At 40.2% G+C, this 25,289-nt stretch overlaps 1 protein-coding gene across 10 annotated transcripts in view; it reads right to left on the bottom strand.

The window, feature by feature from the left end:
- The window catches only part of EXOC6 (exocyst complex component 6), a 92,839-nt gene extending 83,446 nt beyond the window's left edge, over positions 1–9,393 (bottom strand). For 4 of the 10 annotated variants that reach the window (XM_057402324.1, XM_057402327.1, XM_057402328.1 and 1 more), the window contains exon 1: positions 7,139–7,306. In XM_057402324.1, the coding sequence (XP_057258307.1) occupies positions 7,139–7,221 (83 nt within the window). In that variant the 5' untranslated portion in view covers positions 7,222–7,306. Of the gene's footprint in view, positions 1–7,138; positions 7,307–9,219 lie in introns of those variants that run through there. The other 6 variants (XM_057402319.1, XM_057402321.1, XM_057402323.1 and 3 more) reach the window with 3 other exon arrangements.
- Positions 9,394–25,289: the final 15,896 nt, after the last annotated feature.

The following is a 25,289-nucleotide window of genomic DNA, read 5'->3' as shown; positions in this document are numbered from 1 at the left end:
ACGTGCAACACTTTAGCACTTACATGTCAAAACCAGCCTTATACTGAATTATGCTAAGGCTTCTCAGGTAGAGAGCTGTATTGAGGAAATTGCAAAGTCTCACAACAATGGTTCAGCACACAAAGCTAGAGCACAGTGTATGCTGTTGGCTTCCTCCAAAAAAAGCCTGCAAGAAAGTAAGTACCCACAAGACTGGCATTTGTGAAGGATGTAAAATTATGCATTTCCTATGCATATGGCACGTCCAAAATCTGGGTCAACAGACACTATTTAAAATCAGCTTGAGGAATAAGTCAATGAAGAAATGACATGAATAAAAATTTGTTTTCCTAAATTTAATGGATGTAACAGTGAACAAGCCGTTCATATGATAAATAATACAAACTGAATGGACCTCCTATAAAGTCCACTATTGTGGATCTCTTGGCAGATGATCCCTATTTTAAAAGCTTTAATGTATTTTGAAACATGCTTCCTAAACATGGGAGCAAGTTCAAACTGTTTGGTAATACTTGTGAAATTGGAGAGAGCTATTTCAGAAGTATTATTTGTGTAAGTTACCAGTTAGGTTAAAGCTTCATTTGGCAGTTGCCCATTTGGAAAACATCACAAGAACTGAGTCAGAAGCTGATGAATGAACACTTAGAAAGATCAAGATAACCTGATTTGCAGACATATTTCATGACAAACTTAATCAGCATTAAAGCTAAGGATTTTTTCTACAATAGAGAAACGCAGTGCAGATATGACTACCCACAAGCAGTTTCAGGCTTTGTAAAAACGTAGAGAAGTATGATGTTGAAACTTGCAGCAATGAAAGTGAATCCTTAACTTCTTCTAAAATATTTTTTGCAACCAATGGCAAATCTGCCTGAAATACCAGGTTAGCCTACAGGAAAATCAGAACTGCAGTTCTGCTGCTGAGTATATAAAATGCCAGATTAATCAATGTACAGCACACACTCTTCTTGCGGTGTTCAATTAATCAATCTACAGCACACACTCTTCTTATGCTGTTCTGACCGTATGTAATGGCCTAGCAATGAAAAAAAAGTATTGCTCCTTCATAGAAATACACTTGAGGATAGACCCGCTCTCATAGGCGCTTCATCTGACGGCTGCCTTCCACCTTAAGCACTCAGAATATCAAATCCTGCACCAAGTAACAACACTTGAAACCAACGCTGCAAGCCAAACCCCGGTTTTTCAGGATACACTGTTCTCAGCGAGCAGGCCATTCCCCTTATTCTATGGCAACTCAGTTGCAAAATAATTATAAGCTATTATAATTAACTGATACATAAACATACACCTAAGCATACTCTGTGACCTGACCCAAACAAGACTGCAGCTAACACATACGGAATTCTAGTTATTTAGGCTACTTTGTAACTTCAATTTAAAAAGGAACCAGGAATGAAACACATAATTTTGAAAACTGAGCAGAGCTAGAAGACAGACCATTAATGAAGATACAGACTACTGATTTTTCAAACCATAAAAACATCTCATGATATTTTAAAAATTATCAAGCTATTACAAATTGAAATACATAATCAAGCATTTCAATTTTGGTTCAAAGCATTGATTTATGATCTCAGAGTCCTCTTATATTTACTCTATATTTAAAACAAGGCTAAGCTATAGACAAAAATGGGAATTGCTGGCTCATATTCCAAAACCAAAATAATGAAAACACAGAAAAGAGCCTTTAGACAATCATACCTGACAAGTAAGACCACAGAACAAAAATGAGGGCAACCACATTTTGTCACTGGATAACCACATCACAAATCCCAACAGCCCATAAGCAAGTGCTCAGAAAAAAATATTTCCCAGCCTGCAACTGTCAGGGCTGTACTATCTTCCCATGTACACAGAAGTCATTCACACTGCATATGCTACTCCTTACCAATTTTCCCACTAAAGATAGAGAATAATATGACTAAATCAGGCCTGCTAGTAATAATAGTGTATTCTTTTGATAAAACAAGTCACATTGAGGCTTCAGGGCACCCTGTCATACTCTACAGGGTATCTGGGGCTCTTTGTTCACTTGGGTTTGGACAGGCCCCCTCAGTGGATACATTAATATTTCCAAAATATCAATTACAGCCCCAGCCTGGGCAAAGCACCTGAAGATGCAAAGTATGCCACAGCTCAGTAAAAGCAACACAGGTAGACTCTTATTCCATATTTCCCCCTCTGAATTTTCCTAGAAACCTTGATCAGGAAAGGACAAAAGAGTCTTTTTTGGATCACTATTTCTACCTTTGCTTCCTCAGTTTATTTCTCTAATGATGCCTAACTGAAGTGTACTCTTTACCTTCAGCTTTTCTGCAACACAAGGAGAAAAGTTCAGGATGAAGAGTTATCAGTCGTTTCTTAACACTTTACCTATACATTTGAGACTCACAACAAATCTACATCCTACCTCCAAACTCTGTTCAACCTAAATGAAAAAAAAGCAGCACCATGCAGAAGTGATTTTTGCTTTGCAGGTGGGTGGCTCAGTGCTGCATCTACCAGTGCAATACAGTGCTAGGTCAGTGGAAGGTCAGCACAGCATATTGTGGCATCAGACAGAAACACATCAAACTAATGGCACTTGTCAGTGTGATTCCTGTAGCCAAAGACAACATGCCAATTAAATGTCTTCATAGGAGGCCCTCTAATAACTCTGCAGAGAAATTTCACGGCCAGTACAACTTACAGCAACCTAGAAGATACCAAGCAATAGCCTGGTGATGACAGATTTCAGGAGTAGAGGAACAGAGAAGTTGCTTAAAAGCATTTTTACACTGACTTTCAAGGAGCATCTTCTGAGCTGCAATTGTGGGACAAAGCCATGGAGCACATTCCACTTACAGATAGATCAACAGACAAGGCATGTTCTTATCAACTGCACCTTAGCTACAAAATTGTCATCATTAGTTCCCCCATAATTTATAAATTTGATTTTACTTTTGTATTAGTTGTTTAGTCAACTGAGGGTGGGCATGGAGGTACTCCTCTGACAGGCTGTGTGTGGGGATGACAGAACACTGGAGACTCAGTGATGTGAAACTCATGAGAAGTGTTCAGAAAAAGTCTACCATACACTTATGCAATATATTACCAAGCTACAGTTTAAGAGTTAAATATTTTGGGTTTTTTTTAAGAACATTGAAATATCACACATTATCACAACTTTGAAGAGACTTGTAAGTATAGTATATCAGGACACTGGCAGAAAAACATCTTCTACTCTGTTTAGCTCCACTTCAACGTATTTTGACCAAATAAAGCTAACTAACCAGCATATAAAGTCAATTATTTTCTACTGAATAGAATTTATCTTATTAATTACCCTGGCATGTCCAACAGAGTATTCAAGAAGTGTGAAGACATTCTTAAAAATTGACTCTAAAAATGTTGTTTATATGTATTTATACAGAGTTCAGTGAGAGTCTGAAAGTTGTTGGGTTTGGTTTCTTTTTCTGGAGAGTGATATGGGAATTGCCTTTCTTTTTGTCCTTTTCCTTTATAAATATTAGAAATGCATTGACAACTCTCCCTGCTTTTGCAAAGCCCAACAGTATGTATATGACATGAATTATAAGATATTAACACATTATATAAGAAGGTGAGAGTGACAAACCTTTAACAGGTGCTGTCATTAATCTCATTTAGTTGGCCATTAAAGCTAGAAAGATGTTGATAAAAGTTTCATGGAGTCTGCTGAAAAAAAAAATTAATCCTGGCCTGCTGTACACAGTCTGCCTATTTAATGAAAGGCACGTTATACAGTTAATTTAAGGCTCATTTATAATGACATAGTGTTTGCCACAAAATTTAGAGATGCAAGTTAAATACCATCATTTTTAAATCAATAAACTCATCTACTTAAAATTCAAAAAGAAAATTAATTTAATCACACACAATATAAATGAATTTAATCAATCAAACTCAGTCTCTTCATTTCATATTTCTGAAGATGCAGAGCAATCTTTAGGAGCTAAATTGCTCTCCTAAATAGTGAATAATCCCAACTGTACTAGCTGTACCTTGATTCCTCCTATAAAGGACCTGTGTTTCATATTCCTATACATGGGTGGATCTCCACACTAGAGTATCACCTGCAGGATCAGTCTGTATGTTGTTCCTTATCTATAAATTTTACACAAAACATTACATATTAATGTATGCTACCATTTTTTTATATCATATGCACAAGTGCTGCCACTCTTCTAGCAGGGTAGGAAACAATACCCTAGCAGACATAGCTATACTAAACTAGCAAACAATACACTGAAGAAAACCAAGAGCAGAAACATGTTTCCATGGAATCTGCATACAGCCCACAAAAAAAAAATTACACTTCCTATGTGAAGAATGGATCCATTAGGAAGATATTCAGATCTTGATATGAACAATTAAGGATAAGTTAGATCTTGCATATCCTATGATCTTCAGCATTTAGTCTTACCTCACACTACTTATCCAAACCACTCACCTCATGCCCTTTTGTCCTGAGAAGGAATATTGGTAGTTCACCTCATGTCATGATGCTATAAACATTCTCCAAGCATTACAGACCATAGGTTACAAAAACATTCAATTTCACATAGTGAAATTAATGGAATTTCAGTCATTACATGAGACAACTGGCATCAATGGCTTCCACAACTGGACAAAGATGGATCACTTTACGTTGCAGCCTTATGCAACTGCACATGGAATTGCACAACTCATTTCCTTGATTTATGTTGTTTAGCAAGTGAAACCTAGATCTTGTGCAGAAAATAATGTTCCATTTTATGTTCACACTTTTGTTCATTGAAATAGATATCATTATTAGATGTGGGATTTTACACTCTTCAGTTTCACACAGCAATTCACAAATTTTAACAGGCATAGCTGAACAGACAGCTACAGTTTTGATTTTAAACATTGCTGTTCTTAGTAGCAGCGTATTTCTGTAAGGCTAGCAGCATATTTCTGTAAGGCTGGCTGGACTTCTTTCAAAGACTCAGCAGATGTAACCATTATTTAGCCAGGGCTTTTTATTTGTATATGAACATTAGAGGTTAAATCAGGCTAACATTGCACTTCTTTTCTAATGATTCTGAAAGTTAGTGATGCAAAACTCCTCTTCTAAAAAGTCAGCAAGATAACAAGATAGGCAAGACAGATGAGATACAAATAGAAAAAGACGGGAATATGCAAGAAATTAAGAAATGAAATGTTCATATTTATAAAAATTTAGACATATTTCAAATTCTTAATATGAATAAGAGATTCATATTGTCCCTTTCCTCTGGTTCTCAAAAACACCACCTTCTACTGTGCAGACTGATTCTCTGCATGTCCTTTACATAAGTTCCTCTGGTATAAGCTCTACACTGGAGATGGTAGCAAAACTTCAATTATATTAAATATTTTCTTGCTAATGTTTTGTTTGTTTGTTTTGGTGTCTTTTTTGCAGGCTTCAGCTCCAACCTGCCTAGGCTTGTTAGCTGAGACATGGCTAAACTGTCTCCAGGGACAGCTCAAGTCTGAAAGCATGTCAGCTACTTTCTCTCAACCAAAGCTCACAAACTCTCACAGGTTTCTCTCTCACTCCTTGTGATGCTCAGCTTTGGCACCTCCACACTGTATTCCCATACTGGCTGTGTTTAAGGGACTGTAAGGGAAGATGAAAGCACAGTTTGCTCTGAGCTGACCTCCAAGACCCCACATGCAGCCCCTGTGTGATGCCTGGGCCTGGCCACCCTATCATACGCCTCCATTTTGGTTCCTTGAGGACTGCTTAGCCCCAGCTTTGCACAATGCCCAGACTGCTACCTTCTACACAGCCTTGGTGCTGGGGGCCCACTGCAGACACAGCACAAAATCATTCTCTACGTAGTGCAAAATGCACCATTTCATGAGCAACAAGCATTTCTGACAGTTCTCAACAGCAGGTTCTCCACCCATGTACCCTATGTTCATCCTTTCCCAGCCCTGTTCATGCTCTCCAGTGGGTACCAGACAGTGCAACCAGGGAATGCCAGCAGTGCCTTGCAGCATGCTGCCACACAAACCGCCTTTTCCAGTTCCCTGAGCACAGGCTCTCCATGTCTTCCCAAAGAGATAACATGCGAATTCACAGTTCTCTCTTCCAGTCTGGCTAACATCCATGCTTTTTTACTTCTTTCAGACGTGTCTAATCAGGGAAGCATCAGCACAGCTCCAGGATTCCAGAATGATGATCCCCTTTCCCTCTGCACCTCCTCCACACCCCAATCCACTCCCTCCATGCCCTGCCCTTCTCTCCACAGCTTAAACTGAAGGACATTGACACATTTTTCTCCAACAAGAAAAACTAAGCAGTATGTAGAATTGGGGGGGGGGGGGGGAATAGAAGCATTGAAGTAATGGCATTTTAGAAATGCTCTGAACACTGTCACATTCCCAGAAGGAATCTGGCCAGGGCAGGAGATTTCAGACTGCATTAGAAAGGCTATACGTAGAGCAGCCCTGCAGTTACTGATGCAAACACCCTCCCACAATACGGTTTCGGTCCCGTCCTCAGCCTAGACCTGGGGGTACCGGAACACCTGAGGGAGACGCCCCGTGTACAAGTGCGGGGCAGGAGCCCTCCCTGCCCGGGCGACGGAAAGGCCGGCACCGGGTTACAGCGGGGCCCAGCCCCAGTGCTCCGTTCCGAAGTCCCACTCCTGCACCGCCGCGCCCACCCCGCCGGAAGCCAGGCAGCGCCCCGCTTCCCTGGCAGACAATGACAGAGCGAGACCGACCCCGGGCTAGAGCACGGCTGCAGCCTCTTCTCGGCCGTCTTTCCGTGTCAGCGCCGCCGGCCCGCGGGTGACAGGAGGCCGTACCGCACCGCGGTGGCCCCTTCTCCCTCCACCACCCAAGGACCCGAGACGGGAGACGACGGTCGAGCTTCCGCGGAGCACTCCCGTGGGCTGCGTGCCCCCTCCGGGGTAGCTCCCGCCGGAGGCGCTGCGGGCGGCCCCGTGCTGTCTCTGGGGACGAGCTGTCAGAGAGCGCGGCCGGGCCGGGCCGGGTCGGGGCTCCCCGGGCGGTCGGTCAGGCAGGACGGGTCGGAGAACCCTCGCCCGCCGTCAAAGCCACGGCTCCCGCCGCCCCTCACCTCAGGGTGGGTCCCACGCAGGCTGTGTCAGTGCTCTCGATCTCCTGCAGGATCCGATCATGCTCTGGGAGACTCTCCGCCATCTTGGATGGGAGGGACCCGGCGGCCGCGCCGCTGCTGGAAGCGGCGGGGAGGGACCGAGGGCGGAGGCGACCGCGGAGCCTGGCGGGGGGCAGCGGGAGCAGCCGAGGAGGCGGCTCGGGCGGGGGTGAGGAGGGAGGGGAAGGAGCGGGCAAGGAGGAGCAGGTCGTACCGAGCCTTGTCAGGGTGAGAGCTGATTCGGGAGCCCGGCAGAGCTCCTCTGTCCCCTGGGCATCTCTGGGCCTTACTGTCTTGTGGAGGCCGCGGGCAGCTACCCCTGCCTGGAGCCACCCGCGGTGAGCCACTGAGAGCCCTGTGACAGAAGAGAGAGACCCAAAATCCGACTCCGCTCCCTAATGTGCTGTGGAAGGACCAAATGTCCTTTCCGCACCGCGCTGCAGAGATGCCTTGAAGGCTTTTAGGGCCAAAACCGGCCTTTTATTTTGGGCTAGTTCTGGTTTGTTTCTTGGGGTGGGTTGTTTGTTTTTCACTTTGTTTTGTTTTTCTTTTAGCTGCTCCTGCTCTCTTCCACCGCGGCCCCTCTAGCCACCGGCCCCTGCCGCGAAAGCGATAGAAATTTGAGGTCAGAGTAAAACTAGACCAGCCAAAAAGTGCACCTTTTTGTTCATCAGCTTTCTGTATTTCATTAGAAACTGGCATATTTTTCCCTAGTGCCCTCGAGTGTATGCACAGCAAAGCTTTGTTTTTCAATGAAGGAGGAGTAGCCCATTTTCTATCTAAATTATACACTCTGTGGTTTGTGGCCAAAGATGAGCTAGTCCTTGGGTTTTGCATGCTCAGGAGACAGGATACACCTGCTTTCTGGGCAAAGTTATCTGCGTACAAGTGGGAAGCCAACAAAAAGAAATAGGCCTGAAGTGCAAAACTTTAGGGTGGTATGTGGCTACTTTTCCAGTGAGGAACTCACAGCAGTTTACAACTGTGAATGCATTAAAGTCTAGATACCGGCCAGTTACAACTGTGTTTGGCACCCTTCTAATTATTGTAATCAAACTTGTCTTCTCTCCTGCCCTGGTGCAGCTACACCTGGACGTTGGTTAATAAATGGCACCAAAGACTGTGCACATCTTGTCTGTGCTTGTGGCTTTATCATATTCAGTGTTGATTCAGATGAATTTATTGATGACTTGTATTAAATCAACAAGGACTTTTCCAAAGTGCATGCTGCAGAAAGAAAAATCCTGCAGGCTACCAGTGCAATAGTATTTCATTAAAGAAATCATTCAGCTGCAGTAACAATCTTCCCACATTCCCTTTTTCTCCTCCTCACCAAATACTGAAGTAATAGATTGACACATTTATTTTTCAGAGTAAATTAAATTTTCTTTCTTTAGCCTGATAGTCACTGCAACCTGATGCCTACAGTGCCAGGCAGGCTATTTTTAGAACCCTTCTACAGACACTGACAATATGCTTGGACATACAACATCATAATCTTTTACTTTTTTGTAGGGATGAGTATACGGAGGAAACGTTTTTTAATTTGCACTTTCACAATTAAACAGCTTCCATAAACTGCAAATGAAAAAAAATATTAAATATTCAGATATTTAGGAATATCAACAATGAAACCTTAAGTTGTTGTATCTTTAGTGATTTTAAAAAAATAATTAATATTAAATATAAATATATTAATTAAAATTAAAATAATAAAACCATCAAACTAAGAACACTGCTACACAAAAAAGCACATTTCCCTGTGTTTTCATGTTTAAGAGTAATTTCTTTCTTCACAGAGAAGCTGCAGCCAGCCTTCAGTAACGGATAGCTTTGTCCTAATGAAAAGAAAGAGCTCAGTAGGTGACCTTGGTTTGTATTTTTCCATTTAGGGTCAAGCATACTGAAATTAAATTCAACTTTCCTGTAGATTTCAGGGTCAGGAAAACAAAGTTTCTAATATAATGGACTGACTGAAAGAACATCTATAGAATGGAACAAATCCATCACAAACATTGTAATATTATCTAAAAGATGCATACCTGAGGGTGGTTCCAAGAGGCAGCTCAAAGGACTGGATCTCAGCAAGGGCATTATCATATATCTGATCTTTGTTTTCTTCTAGGTAAAGTTCTGACAGATTTGACCTGCTTTTTGTTGCCATAGCTTAGCATAAAACTAGTCTAACTTTAGGAGAGGACTGTATTGTGATTATTATCATTCACTAAATGACTCTGTAACCAGGCATGAGAAAACAGGTCCTGATCTAACCTCGTGACTCCTGAGGACTTTGTGTCTAAGAATGGTGCACAGCTGCTGTTTTCCTTTTACTGCTGGTAACATTTGCCTCGTATGCAGTACCCAGCCTGCACAGTCTTTTTTGTCTATGCATCTAATTTATTTATGTTAACAGGAAATTTACTGCCAAAGTAATATTTTTACCTCCTTGAAATATCAGTAATACATATTAAGCCTGAATTTCAGTCAGCTTAAAAGCACATTAAAGTCACTTCAACCATTAGACATCAATGCTCAATTTCTCTGTTAAGTTTTATGAGATTAAAAATAATGTTTTAAATATTGTATTTTTCCCTTTGCTGTATAAAAAGCCTGCACACACAAGAAATGAACTTGGTGTATGAAGCAGGTTTATGGACCTTCTAAAGCAGACTGGAAAAGGAGAGAAACTTTTATGTTCTCATCTTTTTCCTTTCAAAATTAGTAGATGGTGCTGAAAATAACAAAGTGCAAAAAAATGTTCTGGGATAACTGTGGGGGTTATGTGAGTTTGCAATAAGCAAAACTGTTACTACTTCATTACCTATCTGGAAGAAAAAGAAAATGGGTAAACTACAAATGCTGAGAGTGGTGTGGCTATCGAGTCATTGTCATTACCATGTTGGCAAAGAAAATAAGTCATACAACTGCCACCAGTTAATTTCAGGCAGTCATTTGAAAGAAGAGACTGGAGTTCTAGATCTTTTGATTTAAACAACTTTTTAGAAGCCTAATTAAATATTATGTGTCATAGTCAAACTTACTGTATTTGGTTATTTTGCATATTTCAAAGGTTTTAATCAATAATTGGCTTCTATCTCAGTACTGCTTCTGTCAAAATTGATGATTCTTGACACTCATGGTGTGGTCAACAGTTAAATGCAGGAAAAGAGAAATTAGTCATTTCTGACCAGGGTGATATATTGTTTTTTCACTTCTCCATACCCAGCAGGAACACTGAGGAGATGAGTTCACATCAGTCATGGTGGGAAAGAGCCTTAAAGACTACGGTGAGTTACACATATGTACAAATTTGTAACATGTTCCCTTGAACAAGCTGCTTTAATCATCTGTTTATTTCTAAATCAAATTTAGCAGTTGTTCTGCTAGCATTAATATTCAACACATTTCCAGCCTTCTTGTTCTAGACAGAATTGGGAGCCCTTTTTCCACCTTTCACAAGAAATGGGAGCCTGTGATTGACCCATCCAGCCACTGGATGTCACACAAATGCAGACGAAAGGATATCTTAGCTACTCATCCTAATTTTACAGACACCTAATTCAGTACTATTTTATAAATTATGAGGTGACGCTATACAAGTAAACTGAAAAAATTATTACACTGAATAAACTGTAACTTAAGCTTTTTCATATGATAGCTGAAAGTATATCTGCTGACATTGTGGCAGAGCAGAGGCAGGCCAGGTAAATGGGAGACACCTTGGACATCTACACCCAGCTGTCAAACACTGTGGCTTGCAAGAAAAGTAGGATTCAGCAATAGGAGCATGATGCTTTATACAGAGTGCGTTTGTGAATTTTTTTATGTGATTCTAAATGAGTTTGATACTTACAGAAACTTTGGTTACAATTTCCTCTTCCTTCTTTCCCAGAAACTCACACAGAAGCTTTCTTTAGGAAGAAAAGAACCAAAATAAACAGTACTCTTAATGTGTAGTGTAAATGTTGTTGTAGATATCATAGCTACCTGGAAATAAATATGTTTAATAGCAAAGCAATACAATGTAAAAAGAAGCAAACAAACACAAAAGTAAATGGCCAAGAAACAGGCAGGTGTTACAGTCTGTTCATTTGTGGAAGTGGGTGTTGAGGTACCTTGGTTCTATGTTCAGGGTTAGACCAAATTACACCAGGCCTGACTCCTTGGCTCTCTAGAGTTATGTACAGTACACTGAACCTGCTGTAAAACCATGACATGTGGAGAAGGATCTAACGTATAGAGGTGGATCTGTAGCTGAACCCCAGATCTGTGAGCAGGAGTCTGTTAGCACCTGCCAAAAGCCCTTTCTGCTGCAGATGATCCTGCTTCTCCCTCATGCTGTCTGTCCAATTTGAACTCCTGCTCTCCATTTGTGTCTTCTCCACCCCACCTCTTCCATCCCGGTGCAGATTGGACATGCCAGAGGTCTAAATCTTTCAGTCATACTTGAGCTTTTCCCACTGAGTTCAGGGCCTCTCCCAAAAGGCTTCAGGGAGTAGCCTTGTTCAAGGAAATAAAACCTTTTTGCAAAAAGGCAAAAGGACAAATTCAGTATTGTGACATGACACAAGACGATGCATTCTGCAGTTTCTGGCAAGTAGACTACCAGAAAAGACAGTGTTAAGTTTAATTTTTTTTTTTTTTTTAAATTTATGGTATTCCCCACGCTGAAAAGGAAAGTAGGAATCATCAATTTCTGAGGCATCATACTTGTACTAGATGGAATTTAGTTTCTCAGGTCAAGAAGCCTGAGAAACTATTCATCTGCTAGAAGTCCCTGACAGAAAAAGGGAAGAAACATTCTGTGCTTATTAAATTCTTGCTGTTTCTGTGAAGGAGGTATTCCATCGACTGGACAGGCAGAAACCTCCACGCCTAGGAGCTGTAAAGAGAGCTGCTGTCATCTTTCCAATCATCCTGAGATTTTCCTTTGTAAAAATATGCCAAAGCACCTACTTTTTACTGAAAGTGTAAAATCTATTCACAACTCTGTATAGACAAGAGGGGAAATCGAAGCAAATATCAACAAGATTGTGAAGCATGATGCAGAGGTTTATCTAGAGCAAAACCACTTTTGCCATGTCTTTTCTTCCTTTCTGTCCCTAATTCCTACTCTTCACCCATGTCAACAGGATATCAGAAGGCCAAGAACTGCTGGTTTAAATCTAGCCTGCCAGTGTTAATGCTTTAAAGACACATTCTACCCACATGACAATTACAAAGAGAGTAACATGTGCTGTAGTATAGACTCGTCCCTACTGAGTATGTATTTCCAGCGTAGATTACTTTTTCTTTTAAATTACCAATGCAAGATTAACAGCATCAAATCATCAGAGGTTTGTTTAATTTTATTTCCCAGTTGGACTGGAATCCATTTTGAATGATTCATGGAAAAGAAGGAAGGGGGAAAACGTCCTCCCTCAAGTGGAATTACTACAGATAATTTTCACATGCAATGCCATCCATAACAAATTACTTCACTGGCCATTGCCCAGATATCTCCTCTTTACATCCCTCCACAAAGACAACAATGGCATTAGTCATTTCTCTGGCATTCCCTGCTCTGGTGCTGCCTCCTTTCCTGGGCTCATCCCCAAACTGGATCCTTGCAAACCAGCTCATTCTCCACATAACCTGTGCCAGCTGCTCTTATTCCTCTTCTGCCTGCTTCTTTTCTGGTGGCCAGACCCATTTCTGCCTGCCTCTCAGATGAAGCATGGTGGCAACAACCCTGTCAAATGGTTCCTGGGAGGCACAGGCAGATAGGGAGCTGCTGAAATTACCCCCGCTGTCTTCTGCTTTGGTTCAGATGTGCTTTGAGAAATCTTATTTCATCTGTAACCTGAATAGCCACCTGAGCTTCGTGATGCATGCTGCCATCAGGGACTTACCAGGAGGAAGAAGGAAACTAACTTGTTTCTCACTCCTTTCTCTACACACATCACCCCCACCCCACCCCCCCCAATATCACTAATCATCAGCATGCACTCACCTGTACCTCACCATCAACAGTACAGGTCCATCTAGCTCAGCCCGGCTCATATAATCAGAACAAAATGATTTTTCCTCAAATATAACATTGAAAGTTTGGGATGGGAAGCTCAGACTAATACAATGCTCAAGGCTATGCTACCCATATAGCAAGAGTAGTTATGCAGGAACAGATAACTCAGTGTAACCTATGCAGTAATAACCTATGTACAACACAGGCTGAACTAAATGGAGTACTTAGAGAGTATCAGCTTGATCTGGCAGCAACACACCAAAGACAGCTATCTTTGATTTATAAAAAGGGACTTCTGATACCTTTTTAGGCCTCTTCATTTATTATATACATAAAAAGCATTATAGAATCATAGAATAGTTAGGGTTGGAAAGGACCTTAACATCATCCAGTTCCAACCCCCCTGCCATGGACAGGCACACCTCACACTAAACCATCTCACCCAAGGCTCTGTCCAGCCTGGTCTTGAACACCGCCACAGATGAAGCATCCACAGTTTCCCTGAGCAACCCATTCCAGTGCCTCACCACCATAACAGGAAAGAATTTCTTCATTATATCCAATCTAAACTTCCCCTGTTTAAGGTTTAACCCGTTACCCCTTGTCCTATCACTACAGTCCCTAACGAAGAGTCCCTCTCCAGCATCCCTATAGGCCCCCTTCAGATACTGGAAGGCTGCTATGAGGTCTCCACGCAGCCTTCTCTTCTCCAGGCTGAACAGCCCCAACTTTCTCAGCCTGTCTTCATAAGGGAGGTGCTCCAGTCCCCAATCATCCTGCTGGTCACGCTCCTTTTGATGCAGCCCAGGATATGGTTGGCTTTCTGGACTGCAAGCACACGCTGAAGCCAGCCCATGTTCATTTTCTCATCACCCAGCACTCCCAAGTCCTTCTCCGCAGGGCTGCTCTGAATCTCTTCTCTGCCCAACCTGTAGCTGTGCCTAGGATTGCTCCGACCCAGGTGTAGGACCTTGCACTTGGCATGGTTAAACATCATAAGGTTGGCATCAGCCCACCTCACAAGCGTGTCCAGGTCCCTCTGGATGGCATCCCTTCCCTCCAGCATATCAACCGAACCACACAGCTTGGTGTCATCTCAGCAAACTTGCTGAGGGCGCACTCAATCCCACTGTCCATGTTACTGACAAAGATCTTGAACAAGACTGGTCCCAACACCAGTCCCTGAGGGACACCACTCGTTACTGGTCTCCAGCTGGACATTGAGCCATTGACCACAACTCTTTGTGTGCGGCCATCCAGCCAGTTCTTTATCCACTGAGTGGTCCATCCATCAAATTGATGTCTCTCCAATTCAGAGACAAGGATGTTATGCAGGACAGCGTCAAACACTTTGCACAAGTCCAGGTAGATGACATCAACTGCTCTACCCCTGTCCATCAGTTCCACAGCCCCATCATAGAAGGCCACCAAATTGGTCAGGCAGGATTTCCCCTTAGTGAAGCCATGCTGGCTGTCACCAAGCACCTTGTTGTTTTTCATGTGCCTTAGCATGCCTTCCAGGAGAATCTGCTCCAAGATTTTGCCAGGCACAGAGGTGAGACTGACTGGTCTGTAATTCCCTGGGTCATCCATTTTCCCCTTCTTGAAAATGGGGGTTATATTTCTCTTTCTCCAGTCGTCAGGAACTTTACCTGACTGCTATGATTTCTCAAATATGATGGCCAGTGGCTTAGCAACTTCTTTTGCCAGCTCCTTCAGGACCCACGGATGGATTTTATCAGGTCCCATGGGCTTGTGTACGTTCAGGTTCTTAAGATGGTCTCGAACCAGATCCTCTCCTACAGTGGGCCCAAGGTCTTCATTCTCACAGTCCCTGCATCTGCCTTCCAAGACTTAGGTGGTGTGGTCAGAGCATTTACCAGTGAAGACTGAGGCAAGGAAGTCATTAAGAACCTCAGCCTTCTCCAAATCCAAAAGTCTATTATTAGACTTTATTAGAAAAAGTTATTTATCTCGGTTTTTGAGATAAACCCATATAATTGTGTTTGAAATAGGAACTAAAAAATAACAATAGGAACTAAAAAATAACAATAATAATAAAAGATATAGTGGTTACCTACATCTAATGCTTTGAACTTTACAATCTACAGTTTTTTTCAGTTAAATACACCTTGGACACATTAATAAATTTGATACTAACCTTTAGAAACTATAAGATAACCTTTCCCAGATGAGGTGGAAGGGCTCTGTGTACAGTTCACAGCTATTTACTGAAAATGAATATGTTTTTTAATTGTCCCAAATGTAATTCATTATGACAAGGGTTTGCAGGACAAACTGTATTTTAGGTTATTGCATATAAAATTATTATTTGCATTTAAAAATAATATTTACTGTCAGGTGTTATATACACACATATGCACCGTAAGCCAAGGGAAATATATTAGGAATTGGTTTAGTGCTCAAATCACTGCCATGACTAAAAATCTGAATTTTCCAGAACTAAATTGCTGCAATCTCTCTACAGTGCCTTACTACTAAAACATCTCTTTAGTGAGCATCTGATAAAATACATTGTTCTAAGGTTGCTGACTTTCCCAGTCACTCCACAGCACCAGCAGGGAGATGACATTGTTTTTGCAAAGTGTTCAAGTGAATTATGCTTCCTGAATTGTAGTCAAAATCTGAAATGCATTGCTTTTTTGGTTTAATTACATGGGATTTAAGGATTGTACAGTGTATACAGCAATCTTCTCCAAAAACTGATGAAATAACATTCTACACATTATTTTTATAATAAAGTTTTCAAAACATCATGCATCTCTCCCATCAGGAGGGCAGCGTGTAACTAACTGCTTTTGACATTTCAATGACATCTTACAAGTGCCTAAAAATATCAGGAGAGACCCTCAGCTGGTGCTGATGTTATCTTTGTAAAAGTCAATAAAGCCATCGAGACTACTGGCTGAACAGAGGCACTTCTGTCTGACAGCAGCAGCAGAGAGAGAAGAATCGCTCTCATCATACATGTTTATATAATAGTTGGTGCCATTGAGTACTATTTCATTTTCATTGCAACATACAGACCATGAAATAGTGCTCAGCCTCAGCTCTGGGCACACGCAAGAAGGAATTAATAGTTCAGACTAAATAAATACACTCACTATATTTCAACACAGCATTAGGTTTTCAGATTTGAAGGAGACACTGCTTGATAATATTGGATAAGAGCTTACAAAGTAGCTTCTTTACTCTTCTCCAGAACATAAAAAAACCCCACCCTTCTCTCTGCTTACTAGTGCTGTTAAGGAACAATTGTCAATTAAAACCCTGAGTCAAGGAGTGCCCTAAGAGCCAGAGGGCTTTGCTTCCTTGTAGGCAGTGAAGAGCAGCATTACAGACATCCCTCTGGAGGACATTACTTTTCTGGGACAGGAAGGCTTTCTTCCTCCCCACATTAAGAGCGTCCATATAGGTGAACACCAGGGCAAAGTGTCTGGTGGACCAGTGACTGACAGATACTGTGCCTGCTCTGTGCCTGTCCTCACTGCAAAACAAAATGCTTTAAATGAAGTCACCACAAACAACCCACTCAGAAGTTTGATCATTTTTATCATGGCCCATATTCTTAAAAAAAAAAACCCAAAACCTAAATCCCTTGATATAAGCTTGGATCACTTTAGCTAACAATTAATTAAACTAAATGTCTCCATCACCATCTTCAGTCTCTCAGGTTCTTATTTCAGTTTAGTTAGAACTCCACCTCATTCACTCAAATGAAATAACTCTGTCCTACAAAAAAAAAAAAAAAAAAAAAAGAATATTATCAAATACCTTTTTGCACCAGTTCTCTGCAGGTCAGGCTTCTGCTTCTGCTGCATTCTTCTCTTGTGCTTCACTGAAGCTTGTGAGAGGGAATAATTAACATTAGCTCACCACTGCATGATGGTTGGTATTTTAATTATCCTACTAGTCAGACCTGACCAGAGGAAATCTTTAGTTTTGCCGAAGAGCCCGTTCTTAACTATTTAGTAGTGTTATAGCAATAAGAAAATTTAGAGGAAGTATCTTGACAATATCGACTACTTAGATAACCTGCGTTTATTACTGTAAAAGATTAAAAAAAAACCACACCCAAACCATTAGCCAAATAGCACTATACTTAAAGAGAAAATATTTTTTTTTCCAGTAAATGAATGCAGGAATCATTACTCACAGTATCACACTCTACTAGCTGCTTTTTGGTAATATTCCCTAGCGACATTCAATTAACATAGCAGGTTAGAACTTGTAAATCAACACTAATAGCTCTGAAAGGAACCACTTGGTTTTTTTAGAACATTCCAGTCCACAAACACGTTTTCCAGTGAAAACCGAACAATTACAATAAGAATCTGGTTTGGTAAGAAAATAGGAAATGATGCTAAACAAAAGGGAATGTTTATTTAGAAATTCCAAGGCCATTAATTTATATTAAGAAACTGTGCTCAGAGACTATAATGAAAAGGCAATGTGAATCATCGATCACAAAAGAACTTCATAGATAAGGGGCAAGTGCGGTGCTGGGTGATTGTATTATGTATTAACAACTTTCACGAGCAGCTTTTGCTGATTCATTTGGCAGGAAGTGAGCTGCCAAGAGAGATTTCTAGGGGAGGAACAATCAACAATATTTTCATATAAAATAACCTCCAGTTACTGTATTGTTCTCACAACATTTGATAATGAATGCTTTCCTGTTTGAGAGAAAAAAACATAAATCACAAAAACAAAGGCAGATGTGGTTTAGTGTTACATGGCTATAAATACACATGCAGTTTAGCAAAGTAAGGGATGGGTCTGATCAGTTAAAAAAATCAGAAAGCTAGAAAGAACTCCCTGTGAAATTGCCGCCCAGTTGCAAATTACAGGTATGGTAACTGCTATTCTTTTTGGAGGAAAAAAAGTCTGTGTCTTTATCTACTTTCTTGGTAGGAAGTTCACTGGTGGTGGCACAGCTGGGATTTCCTCCAGAAAGCAGTACTTAGTTTCCATTCAGTAGACCAGGACGTCCCAGGCTGAGTGATACTGGGGACTAGCTTCATGCTGGACAGCTGTTACAAATGATAGGGGTGCTCAGTGCTTCAGAAATTGAAACTGAATCACATTGGCAGACCCAACACAACAGGAGAGATCCAACACCCCAGGAGGCAGGTGACACCAAGCCCACCAGCCTAGTCCCAGAGCACACAACAAGGCACAGTGTCAACTTAGCTCTGTGAGCAAGACAGCTGCAACAGGAACACAACGAGCAAAACTAGCAGGTCCCTGCCACTCTTTCAGGTTGAGGAGGGGCTGATGGGGTTGCATTATATATATTGCACAGTGGGTGAACATGGTGAGCCCACAAGCCCTCTGACATCTGGCCCATGCTAGGGGTGATTTGCCCACAATGCCAGCAGTGGTCATTCACTTTCTCAAACTTTTTCATTTCTACCATTTGTACAAATGGTACAAACAGACAAAATAATTACAAATGCCTGTAACTAATCTTAGTTATAACTTGATCTGTGATGGGACTGCCTGAAACACAATGCATCTGGGAGCATGTGGTGGAGAAAAGTTGTGTAGCTCTTCAACCAAGATTTTCCTGTTATAAGATTTTCTACAGTACTTGCCCTTAAACATGTAGTAACTAACAGGGACAGATTTAGGAAGCAATCTATTAGAATGACTAATAAAGGTTTTAAATAAATTAAGAAGGAAAAAAAAAAATAATCCAAATAAATCAGCAGTTGTGGATTTTCGTTCAGCACTGCACTTATCTAGGTTTTGCTTCAGTATTTCTTTCCTCATTATAAAACACATAGCTCTTCTCTGATTCAGAAAATACTAATTAGGCAACTATGGAAAAATACTATTGCAGAGGAAAAGTGCCATGAAATCAAGTACTGTGAAATTCCACTAATTTTACCGCAAAAGACAATCAGAGAAAGTAGTGATTGTCAAAATCAATCCTGTCAGTCAAACTTATTGAAAAAAGATTCTAAAGAAAGCATTTAGAGATTTTTTTTATTATAGCATCTTGAAGTGTTGTGATTAGTCAGAAAAACTAATATGCTTAGCTGGAATTCAAAATCAAGATACCCCTTGTGTACAGTTAATGTAAATACAGACTTCAGAAAATGGTTTAAAATACCAGACACTGGTGCTGAACAAATACTTACATTCTCATGTTGATCTCATCCTGAGAACACAGGCATCACATCTCTCAATAACAATCCATTACAAGCTTTAGGTTGTCCTGATAATGTTGCTCATCGAGTGACAACTCAACCAAGTGCTGCCCAACCAGCACTGCAGGAAAGACAAGCTTAAATAATTAATCATGGCAAAACACAGACAGTGGGAACCTCAGATATTCCTGACTTGAGAATCAGTTGTTAATAACGTGAAATAATTGAATCCATTCACGTGCAAATGTTATAACTTACCAAGACAATGAGGATGCCTTACGGAAAACAGATACCGAACTGCAGGTCAACAAATTGAATTCAACGATGTAAACAGATTTTGGTAACTAAAAATCTACTATTTAAAGTCCGAACAATGATTTAAATTTTATTTCCCCTTTACATACAACAATGTACCTGAAATATAGAGAGATATCAATAAAATCTCAGGAAATTTTATCTATTCAGTGGAATTAATGACAAATACAGAGATTTAACACAACCTATCTCAAATTACCCAGGAAAGAAAATAAAGATATCTGGGTCATGTTAAGAATGAAACTAAAGTATTTGTCACATCAGGCTTTACAATAAACAGGAAGAGGGATGCACTGAAAAGGTTAGAATGGTTTAATTTTTCCATTCATTAACCAGAGAGGTACATTTATAAGACAAACCTATTAAAGAGATATGCAAGATGCAATCCATGGAAAACAGGGCAGTACTGAACCTTCGCAAGTATTGAAAGGATCTAGATTTGTGATGCACATAGCCATTCTAAAGAAGCTGAAAAGGAAGCAATTCTCTGTAAGGATTTATAATGATAAGTATATTTTTATTTTCTCTCCTCTTTATTACTAGTAGAAGAAACAGTCCTGCAGTCAGATAGTCCTATTGTTTATTAAAAAATTATCAGGCTGCAATAAAGGGCGATATTTATATACTCATAGTTTTATATAATTACATTTATAATTTTAGGTAGTTATCAAATGTATATATATCTTTTCGTTGTATTAACAGGAATTACAGAGATGTTTAACTATGGTGGGTATCACTTTATAAAACAATTCATGCCTTGCTTCATAGATTTTGAGTAAAGAAGATATGTGCCTTCCATGATTTTCTCAGTGACTACTTATACCTGGAGATGCTGTCCTACAAAAAACTTGCAGGTCAGCCATTGCCTGCCACCTTTCTCCCTCATCTTTCAGTCTAACTTAAGCTTTCCATTCATGTTTCTCTTTTCCTCTTGAAGGCCATGTGTCATTTTCTGAGGTTATGAGCCCGGCAGTGTAAATTCTGTCACCTAAAATGTAGCGTTATTACTTTGTCCCCACATTGTCTTGAAAGCCTTAGGGGAAATCTGATCAGTAGAAACACAAATTAATTGGGGCTTCAGCTTTTTTTTAATGCTTTGACTACAGACTTGCTTTCAAAAGGCACACAAGTGTTTTCCTTGCCCAAGAGAAGCTACAGACAGACCTGGAGCCCACCACAGACCACTGCCTAGGCACAATGGGAAGGAAAACCAGCCCTAACTCTGAATTCTCCTGTGTAAATCAGATGCTTAATGTTGGTGGGTGCTTTTTTTTTCTCTAAATGTAGGGGTTGAGTTTGAATAGTACTTTAAGCACTAAACTGTCTCCTTAATGTTTGGAGGGGATTAAGTTCAGAGTTCATTGTGTTGTCTGTCATTTTAAAAAGATTAGATAGTTTAGTTCGGCTCCTACTGGCAATGCAAAAGTCTCTGTATTTATTGACTGTCTGGAGTCATTATCAAAGCTTCTAAAACCAATCGACACCTTGTAAACAAAAGCACCATTATTTCTGTGATCCTGATAAGATTTACATAGTATCCACATTTTTGTTATGATTGATTGAATTGTTAGAGGTATTCATACTGTAACATTATGTGATAAATGATTACAAGTTCGATTAACAAATTAAGCTTTACATTGGTTTGGAAAATGTGAATGAATGCAACCCATCCCAGTTTATGTCAGATATAGTTTGTAGTTTTGGGTTTGGATCAGGAAAATTCTGCAAGGTTTCAAATACTCTTTCAGGGAAAACGGTCTTGTCAAAAGAAGAAAATGTTATTTTAAACTTGGGAATTTTTCCAGTGACTCCTAGTAAACTGAGAAACAATACCACATGGAGGAGATTATAGAAATGCAGTAGAAAAGCTGTACACCATTAGACTACTACTATATAATTGTTAAATTGCATGAACTATTTTATTTCTCAAATAACCATACAAAAATCAAGTTGAATTAGAGGCCCAGACTTCAAAGAATCATTCTCAAGAAATGACTGAAGGCTTTTAGTTGGTTTATAAAGTGGCAAATCTAAATGAAAGGGCAGTTAACCGAACAGTCACATTGTAAATATTACCAACGTAAGCAGTCCTGTTGCTGATGTCCTGGGACTTGCATTTGTAAGTCAGATATAAACACAACAAGGCACTGCGGAGTATTTCTGAAACAGAATAATGCATTCCACTGCAATCCTTCAGAAAATGATAGATTATGAAATCATAAGGAATAACTGACAGATTAAGCAAGTTCAATTTGATTTGAGAATTTTTCATTTTTATACCCATACTGTCATGGCAATGTTCTTTTCACCATGATCATGTAAGGAGGTAACTTAAGGTACTCCAGGAGAGGTAAAAGCTTTACTTCAGTATAGTTGGTTAATATATATATATATTTCTCAATATCCAATTTATGCTGAGAACATCATGTAAGGCTCTGACATAAATTGGTTTTAAGGAAAGCCTGTCCCTATTAAACTTCAGCTCACATTATGCAACAAGTCATGTTTTGTGGTGATCCTTCTGCTGAACTTTTGTTTGCTCACATTTGATAAATACTTGCTACTGCAGATGTTAATCAAACGGTGTTAATAAATTAAATCAGTTTGTTAAAACCTCATGTGTTGACAGTGCCAAGGTATCCTGTAATCTATGACAAAAGGATCAATAGAAGCATATGAAAACATTACCGCTGTGGGACACTATTGATTTTTGTCTTAGAAATACTTACTTAGCTCCTGAAACAAATCATTAAAATCAATGGAAAGTCGCCCATTGACTTCACTGGGCTTTGGGTCAGGTTTTTAGACTGACAATTCTTTATTCAGGCACTGGTTTAAGTTTGCAGGTATAGAGCAGAATGGTGTCCTGATCCTTAATGGCATGCCCATGGTGCAAAGAAGAAGTACCACCCTGACGGATGGTTCCAGTGTGTGGTTTCTCAGGAAATACAGATTTAGAAGGTCTGCATGATAGGCAAAAATTTGATTCCTCTATTATTACTACTTCAGTTTGTTCGAGTTGGTTTTTCAAGCCTAAATCATGCCCTTTTTCATCATATTTAAGCACAATGCTCTAAGTAATGTCCCTTCCCATTAGAATGATTTCTCAAAGAATTTATAGCCTTCAAGGTAAAGGTCTGTGTAATGGGATTATAACCATAACAACTACACAATAGCATCATTAAGGGTACTTCAGTTGCATTTACTTTCCCAGTGTTGAATTTATTGCTTTCTGTAAAGTCTCTATTCAGAAGAAAAAATACATTTAGTTCAATTTATAGAGCTGACTTTGCCTGAGAGAGATTAGAACTAAAATGATTTGAGATAGAATCAAAGAATTCCATCCTTTTAATTACTCTGTTAAAGGCCGGATCACCTAATACAAATATTTAACTCTGTTGTTGAACACTACTGCTGAAGTCATGAAGAGGAAATTTATAGGGAGCTCCAAAGTCACTTGACAATTCTTTACTTGGGTTATGACTTCTCAGATTGCTGTTTATTGCCAATAGCACTACATTTCAACATAAATAAGATTCATGGGATTAGTGCACTGTCCTGGTAAAGATGTTTAATCTTCACTTTAAATGAAATATGGTAATTGAACCCCTTTCTCGTTGTGTAAGAAGTGCCTTTAAACAAGGTTAGTTATTTTTATACACACTAATGAATCCTTAGCTAAAAAACCTTTTTGGTCAGATGCCAAGCTTGCCTTGTTACCTGCTGTTCTCAGAAAATACAAAGCATGAGGTGAAGAGGGGGAAGAGGAAGAGAAATTACTACTTAATATTCTAATAAGAAGTAAGACCAGTACTACTAAAAATACTCGGCATAAATGGGATTAAAAATGACACAGAAAAAAAAAACAAAACCTTGGCCACTAAGTAACTAGTTCAAATCCAGCCATCTTAGTGTTTAAAATTGTCTTTTGAACATTTAGTTTTTTTTCTAAGAAGTCTGATAAACTCCTTTTTGTTTTGTTTTTGGGTTGTTTTTCACTGGTCTGAAGCACAGCAAACCTTAGCAGAGAGCTAGAGACAGGACTACCTCTCAGATTTAGGATGAGCCCTTTCAAGAAGGGTAAAAGAATGCCCATGATTCACAATTTGCTTTGTCAGAGCCCAAACAATTCCAAAACTTCCAGAAAAATAGGAGACGCAGGCTCCCCACATGTAACTTCCTCATTCTTGCTGGTTGCAAGATAGCAAGCATTTTATATAATTTTAAATAGTCGAGTACAAGACAGAACTGCTTATTGTTGGAATCTTTTAAAGTCCCATGCCATAGGCTATCAGCATCTTTGAGATAGTGTCAGGAGTGTTTTCTACTGAGCCTTTCAGTTCTCCTTCCTTAGCTACAGGGGTCATTGCAGCACCATTTGCAGGATGAACTTACCATACCTGAGCATTCCCCGCACAAAGTTTCCATTTAGGTAGATATACATTTAACAGGGGGAGACACATCTGGTGCAGTTTTAATATTTGCTGGCTTCGGCTAGTGAATTATGGAACCATGGTTTTGAATCTTTGACTTCCCTCGCTGTCATTGTACAGCTGACTTCTGTTTCTGGAAGGCATCAAAGGTTGCACTTACACTAGGAAAATAATTGAGGTTGGGACCTTTTCTGTAGTTCTGTAGGCAAATGGCGCAGCACAGGTCCTATCCAGGTGCCTGGACAATCTCTCATTGTATAACTGTATGGTCCCATTCTTTCTGACCACTGGGAACCAAGTCGTGGCTTCTGCCATGCCCTGAGATATGCCCAGGCATTGCAATGAGGAAAGACGGTTGTTACAGGTGACAGCCACCAGTAAAACAAAGCAGACATTACAGACATGTGCCCTAGCCTGAGGTTCACCCATACGGATGTGGCCAGGTATGTGACCACAGGCTCTGTGATCCACCCTGAGACCAACTTCTGCTGGAATAGTAGCGTGACCACAATCCCTCCACAAGTACAAACTTTCAAAGGCTTAGAAATCCACCAACAGGCACCATTTTCCAAAGGGTGAAGCAGGAAGGATTCATTGAGGATGCACCCTCACAACCCCTGGCCCTAAATATCCCACAAGGTCAAGACCTTTCCCAGTGTCCCAGCACAAAGTAATTGGGCCCCCTCCATCAAAAACATTGCAGAATTCAGACATAAAAAAAATAAATGAAAGATTTGCCCAACAGTATTTAAAATCGCCCTACCCAACAGTGAGAGACATTTGAAAGGCAGTGGCAGGAAAGGGAAGCTGCAGCAGAAGTGCAAACCCCTCCTCACTCAGTGGAAAAGGCAAACCTCCAAGGCGGCCACCCAAAACACATCGCTGCCGCCTGGGCAGGGTATACTGTGGAGCTGGATTTGAGAATCGTGTGGTTTTCCAGGTATAGGCAATAGACAAAGTGCTTCCCTGTTGGGTCTCTTCAGAGAAGTTTTTATTTTTTACAGTAGTACAAGTCTTTGTACAAGTTTTTCATACTGAAAAAAAGAATTTTTGGTCACTTCTGATTTCTGTCATGAGGAGCAATGACGTATGCCTTCTGATTTTGTGTGACTGCCTGAAAGCTGCTAAATGACTTCTGTGCCGCGGAAATGTGCCTTCTCACGTTTGATGTTCCCAAAAGTTAA

The sequence above is a fragment of the Pezoporus wallicus genome, unplaced genomic scaffold (assembly GCF_028554395.1).
Source record: "Pezoporus wallicus isolate ANWC-B61680 ecotype Strahan unplaced genomic scaffold, APGP_CSIRO_Pwel_v1 contig_6787, whole genome shotgun sequence".
NCBI classification, from domain to species: domain Eukaryota; kingdom Metazoa; phylum Chordata; class Aves; order Psittaciformes; family Psittacidae; genus Pezoporus; species Pezoporus wallicus.
This window is presented reverse-complemented; position numbering and strand designations above follow the sequence as displayed.